The sequence below is a fragment of the Acartia tonsa genome, chromosome 2 (genome assembly GCF_053477335.1).
Source record: "Acartia tonsa isolate MP-2025a chromosome 2, ASM5347733v1, whole genome shotgun sequence".
Taxonomy (NCBI): Eukaryota; Metazoa; Arthropoda; class Copepoda; order Calanoida; family Acartiidae; genus Acartia; species Acartia tonsa.
This window is the reverse complement of record NC_137261.1, coordinates 38,069,840-38,083,999: the sequence shown is the minus strand read 5'-3', so window position 1 is coordinate 38,083,999 and position 14,160 is coordinate 38,069,840. Positions and strand designations below refer to the sequence as shown.

General features: G+C 27.9%; 1 protein-coding gene across 1 annotated transcript in view; it reads right to left on the bottom strand.

The window, feature by feature from the left end:
- LOC145311751 (uncharacterized) overlaps nucleotides 1–14,160 on the bottom strand; it is a 61,978-nt gene that overhangs the window by 31,497 nt on the left and 16,321 nt on the right. Inside the window, exons 2-3 of the mRNA XM_080150727.1 lie at nucleotides 4,029–4,105; nucleotides 2,148–2,323 (exon numbers count right to left, since the gene is read on the bottom strand). Of these exons, the coding sequence (XP_080006853.1) occupies nucleotides 2,148–2,323; nucleotides 4,029–4,105 (253 nt within the window). The remainder of the gene's footprint in view (nucleotides 1–2,147; nucleotides 2,324–4,028; nucleotides 4,106–14,160) is intronic.

Sequence of the window (14,160 nt, the reverse complement as noted above, 5' to 3'; positions counted from 1 at the left end):
AAAATGAGATACAGCCACCCCCACTTTATAAGCACAATAGATCTACTAATAAATTTGCAATCAAAGCCTTGCAATATATATTATCGCAAGCGAAGCAACTAATTACACCCCAACCCCCCATTTTTCAAACAGTTAGGTAAATATTTTTTTGTAATGCTTCTTTTAGGGAAGTTTAGGTACAGTAATTTTATAAAAATTCAATACAAGTTGGTTGGAAATAGGGTTAGAGTGGGGGGAGTAGGGTCCACTAGCAAGTGAGAGGGACACTGCTATCGCCACCGCCACACCAACATTGCAAAAAGATAAAAATCATTTTTGTCTAAACATAAACGAGGTAATAATGTTGTGAACCACCCCTCATTATCTCATCAAAACTTATTTTAAATATTTAATTACTATCCTTTCAGCAGCATACTATAGTCTTTTGTACATTCTAAGAGGACGTAAAATATTGATTTTTTTTCTTCAATTTATAAATGTACATTATTTACCTAGGGTTAGAAGAATTTAAGTTAAATTTATTTTCCATTCAATTTAGTTAGAATAATCAAGGGAAGAAAAGTTGTAGATTATTTTGAGACGAAGACCAAACTGCATAATTTTTGTGTCACTTTTGATTCCTGTGACGTCATATAATGAGGAAGATGAGAAAAGAAATGGGAAAGAAAACCCCTAAAAAAGAGATGGAGAATATGACGTCAAAAGTGGTGCAAGTTATGCAGTTTGGTCTTCGTCTTATTTTGACCGTAATTGTCTTTTCCCTATCTGATAATATTACATAAAAATGCATTTTTTTGTTACATTTAACAGCAGGTGGCGGAATGCATTACATTTTTTTGTCTCACAATTTTTATCAAATATTTCTAATCAATAATTATTTGAATTGCCTAACATTTGTAGTAAACAAAATATAATTCTTTTAAAAGTTTGGCGGCTTATTAAAAATATCTTTCTTTGTTTTAATCAATAATTTAATTCGAGAGGGTGTTAAAAATGAAAAAGGCCGTGTCTCCTTGTCTGTCTATAAACCATTGAATGAACATAATAATTTTTTAATTGCCATAATCGACTACTTGATTATAATAGGTTGGGTGGCCTTACACAGATTTAATGTATATAAAAAAAGATCCATTCAAGTAATTTTTCTTTTTATATATAAAAGGATTTAAAAGTTTCATTTACTTTAATTCAAAAATAAGTAGGGGGGGGGGGGGGGTTACCATCTAACAGAACGTAATCAGAAAATGTTTAAAAATTAGTAGACAGTAGAAAGATTCTCTACTGGTCACGCTATAGGCGTCAATTTTATCAAGTTTTTTGTTCAAACTTTCAGTAGAAATTTAAATGCTTTCAATTGTTTGGCTTTTTTGCGATTTTTTATTCCGCGAATTTTGTAAACGCAATGGAATTAAGTCAGTGCATTGATATTTAGGTCATTTCTTGTTATAAAATTACATAGATAAACATTTTATATCAAGGTTGCATTGATATAAAAATATTAATGTTTAAATTTTTTTGCAAGCATTTTGAAAGCATTAAATAGCATTCCTCTTTGAAGAGCAAAGCTTTCTTTATGGTTTGATTTTAACGGATTATTTTCTATATAATAAAAGAGATTAATAATTAATAATTTAGTTAATTTTTTGTTTGGATGGTGTCATAAGCGCAGCCACCCTATAATTAACCATGACTTTGTAACTAGACTTATAACTTTATAAACATAATATTGTCATACAATTTTCAAAACTTTGTCATAAATTAAACCATTACCTACAGAATTGATGAATAATGTTTAAAAAGTTTTTCAATTTTTTTATGAATTTTTCTATCCTTGTTTTTTTTATTTATAAAGGTTTAGCCATTTTGACATACAATGAAATTGCGTAAGGCTTAAAAAATGGCTAATCATGAAAAACAAGTTATAATAGAATATTTTTCTTCCATTCAAACTTTTTTCTCTAAAAATAGTTATTTTCAAACCTTATTATTTTCATTTTAAAACTACGCAAAACGCTTTTTTGTTTTGGTTTAAAAGGTGAAAACATATTTTTTTTAATAGATAAACAGTAATTTGAAACAGGTATAAGTAATATTTATTCATTGTATAAAAACAGATTAAAGAGTTGCAAAAAAAAACTTTTACATACCTTTCGCCCAGCCGGTCAAAACATTTCCCAAATAGATTACTCTATAGGTGGGATCATAGTCCGTGATATTGGCGGATTTCCGCTTCCAGAAGCTCATCTTGTTCTGCATCCGCTTTCTGGCCGCTTCCCGCTTCTCTTTCCGGTCATCAGAGTCTTTGCTATCCGTACTCCGACTCCTGAAATTATTCAGATTTAGATTTTAGACAAAAATTTAAGAATCGAAAGTTAAATATTTGTTTAAAAGAGAATGCTAGCTTAAGTTTTTATACTCGACAATTTTCAGGGATATTACCGTAGTTTACAAAGTAATCTTTCATATTTTTATTATGTGTAAAATTCTGCATTGGTAGTTGTTTTTAAAATGGATAGAGAAAGAGTTTAAGATTAACTAGACGTCATTTTCTTCCAAGGTTTAATTCATTATTACATCACCCCTATCAAATCAAACTTTTTGTTGCATTTAATAAATGAAACACTTCAGAATAATAATTCACTTGTTCAATAATAATAATAATAATAATAATAACAAGAGAGTAAACCCGTCAATTTATAAATGCAAAAAATGTATCTTTATATCTATTGCCCTTCAATGCTAGATTTAAGATTTAGAATAAGCATAAAAAATACAAAAGATTTTAGTAAAAAAAGGTTTACATTAAATGAAAAGGCAAAAAATGGGCTTATCTTTATATAATACTCTCAAAATAAGACAGAGCTATTTTGCATATTGTATCTATTTTTCCTTTAATGCTCAGTCTATGACTGTATTGTCTAATGTGGTGTGCAATACTTGGCAAAGGAGGCATAATCAAAGTTTAACCAAACCATTTTGCTCTTGTTTCTTTCTACAGCAGGATTCAAACAAAATGACGTTAGTATGGGATGAAAATTAGCTAAATTTAATTAATATTAATTAAGTTAATCATAAGGCCAATTGAATGGAGAAAATATAATTTTTTTTCAAAATAAACTTCTTGCTGTTTTGACTGTTTTGTAAAAATAACCATTTTACTTCACGAGAAGGTCACAAATAATTTACTAGTATGGTTAATATTGAAAACTAAGTGTTGCAAAGGATAATACAATGGATATATTATTACTTGGATCTTACACCAGATTTTCATGTTCTATAATAAAGTGAACTCTGTAGCGGGCTATAATAAAGATATCATCCATCCCCTCCTCTTCAACTGGATAAACGGCCCGACCAATAAAAGAAATTGTATCCTAAATTTACGACCTATTTTCTCCTGTCATAATATCCACGTATATTCAACATCCATTGATAATAAATATAAAATTATAGACAGATAATTTATAAAATAACTTAAAATGATTGGGGAAGATGACATTTTAAAAAGGTCACACGACCATACATAATTTTTATCGATAATATAATGTTACTTTAATATCAATAAAATAAATAATAAGTATAACCCATCATTATAACAGACATTTATTTAGAAAAACAAACATAAATTAAGTAGGTACTTTAAATCAATTTGGATCATGAAAAGTTTGTATGCTTTTCTAAATTTTACAAACTTCCTTTTCTTGTCAATTTTAAGGGTTTCTCTCTCTCATTGCAGAAAATACTTTAGTAAATACTAGGGTCTCTTGATTCAAAGGGGTTAAGAACGGGATATAAAAAGAAGCCTAAAGCCAACCGAAGGCTTGAAAAATAGCCTAAAACCACACCGGGACCCATGTAAAGATTCCCTATAAAGAATACTCAATCAGTACAGTTGTTATCGAAAACTTAAGCACAAGACAAAATAAACCTTACTACTATGATTGAAAAGTCAGTTTTTTAACAAACAAAAATATGAGAATTAAAACCAATGAATGCTGTAGACGTCAAAAATGTTATTATAACTGTACCTGGATGAGAAAGATGGAAAATTTAGCGCCTTCATACCCCATCTGGACCTGCGTCCTGTTGTGGCAGGAACACTTTCCTGAAATTTTAAATAGTAATCAGCTGGATAATTGATATAAATTGAAATACAAAAGATGCATTTCGCATATTTATTTTCTGCCATCCTCCCTTCTGAAGCAATCCAATAATAGGTATGGATGAAATTGCTTTTAATATAATGTTACAAAATTTTATTTCGGTAGGAAATTATACATTAAACAACGCAGTATATTTTACTAACATTAGCTACCTGACCCTACATCAAAAGTTATTATTTTAATAGCAAGTAAAAAATCTAAATTATTTTTAAACATTTTGATTATTAAACGAGGTTCTTGTGTGATAAGACATAATTCGAAAATTTGAAGTCTTTTTAATAATCACTATCAGCTTCCTAAAAAGATTAAGAACGATTCTTAAATGCTTTTTATTTTACCATTATCAACGCCTTTTATAAGAAGCGCAGCTACTTTATAATCTAGGTATGTGTGACAGTCCGACTGTCAACCAGCACTTATTGACTTTGTTTCGAGATTATTTGATCTTTATTAAGCTTCAATGTTCTTTTTAAAATAATGTTTAGTTTGTTACTGATGCGCTTCTTTAATACATAATTGTCCTTGCATTAACATAAATCTTATTAATAGTTTGAATGTTTATTAATATTTTTGTGTTGCAACTATTTAACCTTCAAATTTTGTTGTCAACTTTTTGCGAAGGTTGGAAAACAAAAATAAGACTAACTTTGGCGAAAAAATATTACATCCTTGAAAGTTTTAAAAAGTGACATTTTTTGAAGTGTTTCTTATTATTTTTGTCAGTTAATCAAGGACAATAGTGTCAGATATACAAAATAAATGCAAAAAAGAAAGGAAATAAATGAGAAAATGATGCCCATTTGAATGAAAGAGAAATCCTTTTTAAAATTTTAAATTTAAAAGAAATATTTGACAAGTTCCAACTGTTAGACGAAGTTTAACTGAAATGAAAAATTTAAAAATACATATATTTAAAAATCTAATATATCAAAAGCATGTATGATAATAAATAAAATAATACATAAATCTATCATAAAAAATATATCTTCCTGAACAACCTAAATTGGCAGATATTTTAACCAACATGAAAACAAGAACGACAAGAGTAATTAGCAGCGAAAATATGATGAAAAATAACAGTCCTTTCAAAGTTATTAGGATTTAGTAAAAGATAATTTTTAACAAAACAAAAATAACTTTGACCAATTAGTATTTCTTACGGCCAAGGATACGGACAAAGTTAACTAAAGAGAGGTATTGCTACTAAAACCAAAAACACATCCATACAATGGATGCAAGTTTTTTTTACAATGTAAACACGAATGAACTAAAATTTGATTGATACATAACTCTGTTACAGTCCTACATCACTCATGCAGCCATTTAATTGAGATAATTTAGAGCTACCTATGGGTTACACACAAGTTGAACAGGTTACCTCGCTTTTTATCGTAACCTTTTTTAACAAGAAAATACAAATATTAAGAAGGAAAAAAACATGTATAAATGAACAATGATTTTTAAAAATAAAAAAAACCTTATAACTCTACTGAAAGATAAAAATATGAATTTTATAGTAGGTGGTAGAATAGACAGATATGCAATAAACATATAGATAGATAGATAGATTGATGAAGAGTAGTCCGTCCTAGTTTTCAATACCGGAAATAGAATTAGAATTGTGTTTCCGGTTTTGGTGTGAAAATCTTGCAATATATACTGGGTGTCCTTATAAATTATTTTAATACTAAACATTTTATTTTATATATCAAAATTTTATGCCATAAGCTGTAAATCATGTTTATTTACTTGCTTAACCCTTCGGGACTTTCCTATAATAACAATGGGTCTAACCCCAGAGATAACACCAATCATGTAACTGATAATTTAAATATAAGAAAAAAAAACTGTCTGTAATTCAAGAAATTTGGTTATGAAATCATTATTTAGGTAATCCTGTAGTAAATTTACTCTTATTTGTACGTAGAAACAAATATTGTGGACACCCTGTATGTAATTTAATTGTATTTGGATATGCAAACTATTGTTCCGTCATTTATTTACAATTATGGTTGAACAATAGACTAAAATATCATAGACAACTAACATACAGTTTTCTTTCCCTGAAAAGGTTATGATTCTGTTGATTTGTTAAGTATGTTTAAAAATAATACCTAATTCTTAAAGTTTTTAAATAAGTATTGGTCAGGTAAGAAATTCTGTGAATTTTGTTCTTTTAAAACTCGAAGAAGAGGAAAGGGGTTATTACTCTAAATTATTCTAATGGCAAAATTAACTACATACTTACAATTCAAATAAAATCACACATACAAACAATCACTCTATTCAAATTATACACATATTCTAGTGCTGTTGATTGATAATTTCAAATATTTACTCAATTTAATTCATAATTTACAATTAGTCTTGAAATTATTTAAATTTTTGTTTTGTTCTTAGTGGTTAATTGTGTTACTTTTAACAAAAATAAATCTTTATTTCTTTTCCCATATAAGAACAATAAAAAAGCAAATAAATTTAGAGAAAATCACGCTATTTTTAACATTTTAACAGAAGAAACTATTTTTTGTTCTCCCTTTTTGTATATCCAAATAGAAATAATGTTTTTGTAATCTTAAACTTTATTGTATCTTAAATATAGTTTATAATTCTTTTTTTGTGGGGGGCTAGATAAAAAATTAAATGGTCTAAATGTTAAAATATGATCTTTTTTGCTTTAATAAAAGTTCTCAAAAATGTAATATAATATTAAATCTTTTTTGAGATGTTTATGACAAGGTTTATAGAATGAGAAAAGGGAGTGTAGGGTAAGCCAATAAAATTTGAATGAAATTTGCTCATCAAATTTTAAAAATATCCATAAGAATGCCTCTTTGTCAAAAGAAAGAAGCATATTTTAACATATTTTAGCACTTTTAGTATAATAAATAACAACTATTTTCAATTGCACAAAATGTATCTTACATAGCCCAGTTTCCAAACAGATAGAAAGCACATTTTTTATTTGTAAAATTTGTTTTAAAATCACAATTTTTGTAAAGTGAGAAGATTACCAATTTTTATTGCATATTACTTTTAAATTTTGGTAAAAATGAATATAATTGGCATTGACTGAACACCCGTAGTATAAGTAGGTGGGTCACGTATGGTCCCTCAGATGTCAAAACTTTATTTTAGTGTTTGGCCAAAATGACTTAGCAATTGTATCTGTAAGTACGTCTAATAACATCCTTTGCTATTTTTAAAATCCTAGAAAATTTTTTTTGCAAGAAAATTGCATAAATTCGCAACCTTTTTTAGAACCACTACATAACTCGAGTTTTAAAACTTTTTATATAAAATCCTTTTTACAAAAAATATCAATAATTACTTAAAATTAAACCTGAAAGAAAAAAAATCTCATTACACGTGTTAATTTGCATGTTTTAGGTCTTTTTTTGAGGAAAGTATAACTTCCACATTTTTGACAATAATATATTTTTTTAACATTTCAAAGTAAAATATAATAAAACTTAAACGATTTTTCTTGAATTATCAGTTGAAAATTTCATCAAACATGCAATTTAAGTGATGAAAATTTAATAAAATCATTTTTAGAATGTTTAGAATTACCAATTTTCTACATTTAAAACAAAATGTTAACATAATTTAAAAACATTTTAACATATAACTTCAAAAATCATTAACATTTTATAAAAAGATGTTTCAAAAAATAAATCATTAAAAGGTATTAAAATGCATTTGAAATTACTTAAAATTAAAACGAGAACATCTTTTTACACTGTATTCTATGTAATAGAGTTTAAATGACATGATTAGTGAATGAAATATTTCCTAAACCCATTAAGCCTTTTTGTGACTATATTAAAAATAATTTATTTTGTTTTATATTGCTTTTTTATTCAAATATTTGACAAAATTTTCCCTACGTCAATAAAATAAAGTCAGTTTTTTACTGTTTCCAGGTTTTTCTTTATAATTATAACAATTAAATATAATATAAATCTTCATTATCTTTTATTTGAATTATCATACACATTAAAATGTAAAGTATAAGCTAGAATAGCACTTTTTTCAACGAATATTTTAATGACATTATATCAAAATAATTCCTCTTAAATATCACACAACATATGATTGGGAAGTATAGCCATTTCTTGGAGGTATAATATTTACAAAAATACCATTAATTCTGTTTTTATCAGAAGTTAAAAAAATTGAACAATTCTAAAACAATGGTTGGCTGTCTAGATATTGAGTACACTAAGACCACGTCTCTGTTCTATTAAAATAACGTTGCAAAAAGAGGGGTTCTGAAAGTAATCTACCTAATTTTTTTTAAAGAACCAACAAGTACTGTCAGTATCTTTTTTCTTGTAATCTAGCAGACAATCAAATCATAACACAATTTTCATGATAAAATATTCAGGTTTCTACTTCACATTTTAAAAAATATACTGATCAATATAATGTTCAAAATTTTACTTTGTACTAATTGACAAAATATGTTGTAATTCTTATTTTAAAGTTACATTTTTATCCCTGACAAAATCATAGACGACTTTTAAAGGCATCTTATCTAAACTTTTTGAAGAAAAACTTAAAAACATTAATTAAGTATGAAAACTATTTTCTTCGATTTTTCTGAAGTTATTATCGCATTCTATGGGTTTTTTATTATCATTTACTTATATCGAAAGTGCCAAACATTGTACCCTAACTTATTCATTTAATAAAAAACCAGCCGTGGGGTGTCAAGTTTTGTCTCATCTCATTAAATAAATAGGTGTTCCCACTATGTAATACAATAATTAAGTTGTATTCTTGTATTCTTAAAGATTGTCCCTTAACAGAGTTTTTACTTTACCACACTTTGCCTAATTGATTAATAGTATTTATTATGGTTCCTTAAAAATTCTGCCAGTTTATTCCCACTCCATTTAAACCTATGCCTACTGGGCAAGAAACTGGGCTTCCAAATCTTTTAATTGGCTTAATTTTATGAAATTCTAGTAGGTTGAAAATATTTTATCAAAATCTACAAGAAAAGAGAATCAGGTTATTCAAATATTAAAGATAGAATGTGATATGCCAATAAGGACCTTTTTATGTTAGCATCATAATGTCCCTGGGTATGTTTTAAGCTATTTTATAAGAGGCTGACATGTTAATCCTCGCCCTAATTATTTGTGTTTCCGTTATTTCTGTTATAATTATCTTTAAAAAAATTTTATAGGTGTTTTAGACACACTAAAAAGACAAACAAGTAGAAAGTAAAAGGTTAAAATGAAAAAATTAAACGAATAAAAATGTAGACTAATTTAACCGCGTCTGTAGCAATGTGCATATTTTGTGCGAAATTTTTTGCATAGTATTAGTTAAATACTACACACAAAAGACCAGTTAAATTGTTGCATTACAAAAAAGGTATTTTTGCACATTTGAAGAGATAAAAATAAAAGATAGCACAAATTAAAAGTTTATGAGTTATAAATTGTCTTCTGTTATGTTAAGATCCTAAAGCGGATGATCAAACGGGGATATTTTTAAGAAAACTTTTTAATATTTATCCAACAGACAATAAGAATATTTTTTACTTCAAAAAGTAACAACATTAAGTCACTTTTATTGAAAAGAAAAGTTTTAAAAAATGCTTTTATTTTAATTGGGTATATTGTTTTAGCTTTTTTGTTTGAAATAATTATTTAATGCTTATTCATGAATGAAAGTATTAAAAATTTCTGGTTCAAAGAAACACAGGAATTTCTGGTTCTACAGATTATATAAACTAAAGCTGCAGGTGGCCAGGGGGTAATGCAAATATAGTAATTTAGGATCATTCTTTCCCTCAGATAAGGTTAGGAATCGCAAACTCCCCGCAGGGTTAAAGTTATCAAAGGGATTTGGCAAGAGTGCTATTGAATTAGAAAGGTTTTTTTTATCAAGTATTCATTTTAGGTTAGATGATGAATGTATAGTTCTATGAAAGCCCCTCATGGATAGAACACATTTCATATTATTAATTAAATAACTACAGGGGATTCACCACTTTTGTTGTTCCAATTAGGAGATCAAAATTGTCCGACCAAAATGTTGTTAATTTTATTATATAGAATATTTTTTTGCATATTATTTGCAGTATACTTATGGTCAATGTGTACATAGAAGAAAACGCAATAATCATAAGCCTATTGAAATAATTCTTTACTTGTTCGCGCATAAACCAATCATACGTTGCACGCACACGTTTACACACACACACAAATACACACACACACACATGCACGCACTTGTATTTGTCTATAGACATATTGTATGTATATTTTTACAATGAATTTGGTTATGGATACAAAAGACAAAATAGATTTTCATATGTTTAGCTTCTATTTTTTGCAATATAAACTAAACTTAGACATCGTCTAAATATTTTTTTATTTCTGTAGTGTAATTTATAAAAAGAAAGGTTTAATGCGAAATAAGTCTTTTTGGTTCTTTAGATTAAAATTGACCATGGTCCATACCTCTCCAAAACTCTGCATATGCATTATTTTTTCCTTTATTGTCACTTTTTTAAAGAATACATTGTCCTATCCCTGGATTATATATTGAATAGAGGAGAGCGCAGACAGACAAATGGACCTTTCCATGCACTAACTTCAATTTCCTAGTTCTAAATATGGCTGCGTGTGTGTGTATGTGTGTGTATTGGTGCACTTGTATAAAACGCGCGTGCATTTTAGCGGCGGATAAAACTGCAAAACCATTAAAACAAGCACTTTCTATATTTACTATTTTTAATGAAAATTAACAAAAGTAGGGAACACATCAAGTATATAAATTAAACAACGCTAATGAAAAATGCCCCATACACGATTTTTAACTTTTCAAAATGACAATCTTTCCTATCTATGAAAAAAGGACCGATGCTAGCGAACAATGCTTTTGAACGGTTTTTATTAATCAAAAAATTTGTTGAACCATTATACGGTAATATTGTATGAACATCTTTTTATTTCAATTCTTTGATTAAAAATAATCCTTCTTCCCCTTTTATTGTTCCTTTAATACAAATTGCCTCGTCATTTCTCAATTTTTTTGCTTTTAAGTATATACGCGAGGCCCTATAACGGACACTAATTATTTATAGTTTTAATCTTCATTTCAGTGTTATATTTTTACCTATATATGTGCACTTATTGACATTGCTTGACATGACAAAATAAACTGTACAAAATATTAGTCCCAACTTTTAATCATCAACCACGTTCGTATTTAATTAACTATGGCTGACCAAAATCTTTGGACAATTTTTTTTGTCGCGTTTCTACCCTGCAATTGCCGTTGTAATTTCAAACTAAAATTGTATTGTATAATAAACAAGATATACTGGAATGGTTTATTAAAAAAAAATTGACCTTCTTTATATGATAATTTCTAAATTTTGTCTGGTGTAAATTAGGTAGGACATTTTTTATGGATGAAAACAATTTAATTATAAAAAAAAACTTTTACACCCACTTTTTAAAAGCGAAGCTTTTCTATAATTAGGGTCGGTCCGTCCGTCCGTCCGTCCGTAACGGATAGCTTTCTTCGTTAATTTAGACATGTTAGAATTGTCCTATCGATTTCAAATTTTGCATGGTAATTCCTTTAGTAGTTAGGTACGATTTAGAAAGCGTAGCAACTCTATAATCATTACCAAAATGTCCGTACGTTCATTTTAAACATGTTGATTTTTTTACTTTTTTAAATAGCTTTTTTCGTTAATTTAGGCATGTTAGAATTGTCCTATTGATTTCAAATTTTGCATGGTGATTCCTATAATAGTTAGGTACGAGTTAGAAAGCGTAGCAACTCTTTAATCATTACCAGAATGTCCGTACGTCCATTTTAAACATGTTGATTTTTTTTACATTTTTAACAACAAATTTATATGTGACCTAATTATCCGATTTGTCTGGTTTTTGGTATACTGATTCCTGGGACAACAAAGTACAATATTATAAGCGAAGCAACTCTATAATCAAGCCCTAAAAATGTAAGTATGTCCATAAACATTATCCTGTATCAAGCAGTTTTTCAACAAATTTACTTACAATTTTGCTTTGACTCTTATACATTCGCATTCTAATTATTCAGTTCTGACATTATACAAGTGTTAATGTCCGTTTGTCCTACCGGTTCAGAGCTTCGCTTTTATGGATGTTGTCATCCTTGTTATATAAAATACGACGCAACTTCTACAGCCAACCGTTCTTGTTTTATCTAAAAGTCTATGGTTATAAAAATCAGCTTTTTAATGATGCTTGCTTATTTTTAGACATTAAGGAAGTTTATAACATGTAGTTTTTTTATAATACCATTCAGATAATTAGGATAAATTGTTTCATTTAGGTTTTTGATGGGAAAAATAATGCAATGAAAAATTACCAAGCGAAGTATACACACACAGATAATTGCAAATTTGCTGAATGAAAAAAAATCTTCCACCTAATTTTTGTGTGTGAAATTCTGTATTACTTATTGGGGGAAAGAATGGGTTGTATATTAATTAACGCCCTATTGACCTCTTCATCCTTTTAGCTAGTGTAGATTTAAAGTGAAAGAAAATATGTATACCTATTATACTAATTGTTTTAGAAAATATCTTAATCTAAACTACATAACATAAGCTTATAGACCGGGCTTTTAAAAAGTGTGAAACCGCAGTGCAAAAATTTAGAATGCTCAGGATTTTCAAATGAAATGTATGCCTATATGCTCAGGCTTAGTAATCAAATGGTTTCAGATTGGCCAAACTTTTTAACAACAAATATTGAACTGTTGGCATGTTTGGCATTTAGACCTATCCGATTAATTATCCGATGATAAAAAACATTTAAGTTAAAAGTTTCTGGCATTAATCTAAAATTAGACATCAATGAACTTAAATGGTAAAAAATTTAAAAGCAAAGATTCATATATTGACGAGAACACATAACGTGTATGAAAACATGCATGTTTATGTTTTTATTAAAAGCCTTGTCTTTTATGATATCCTTATGTATTGACCATATGGTTTCAATGCACTCACGAATAAACGAACCTGCAATTATCTAGAAAATCCTTTTATCACAAATTTTAGTTGTATGTGATGAATTCAGCGATGTTTATTGAATTAAATCCTGTAATAGGAAATATGTATGTCCCAAACATCTCTCTACAATGGGTTATTTTTGTCAATGACCTATCATAGTGTCCCTGCAATGCACTAAAGAATGGTATGCACGGCATCTACAGTTGTTCAAACATTATTGCTAACAAAAATAATATGAAACAGCCAATAATATTATAAGAATCTTTTCTGTATGAAACCCAATAATGATATGAATATTAACATTGTTTTACAAAAAAAATATTTCCTAATTGGTTTCTAAGGATTCGATTGCATTTTTGGGCGAGCACTTGAATTCTATAATCTGCGGCATTCATGCGCTCGCGCACACACTCACACTAAATTCTCATGAAAATTACAAGTTTTCCCTTTTCTACTATTCCAAACTAAAATACCAATGTTATAATACAGGAGAGAAAGGGTTAGCTTTACATACCTGGAAAAAGTAAGCATATTACTAATTTTTCATATATTTAAAAAAAAGATAAGCCTAACATTTCTAAGATTATCAAATTGGAAGATGTTTTTTTTATCAACAATAGAAAGTTTAAAAATATCATATTTGATCTAACCGTTTTAAAGCTTCTAACGGCGAGACATACTAAATTCATGTTACTAAAGGACGGATTAATAATCTGATGAAAAACAATCTTACATGAATTTTTATTGAATTTTTTCAACTAATACATAATATAAGGATTAGGCACCTCTAAACCGTTGGTATTTTAATCTGCTATAATACTTAAGTAACAATGCAAAATTCCAAATATCACAAGCCTAGAAAATTTTACACAATTTAAAAAGAAAGGGAGATAAAAATTCAACTATCTAATCGATTTGAATCAAGTAATATTAGTGTAAAAAAGTCATTATACTATACAT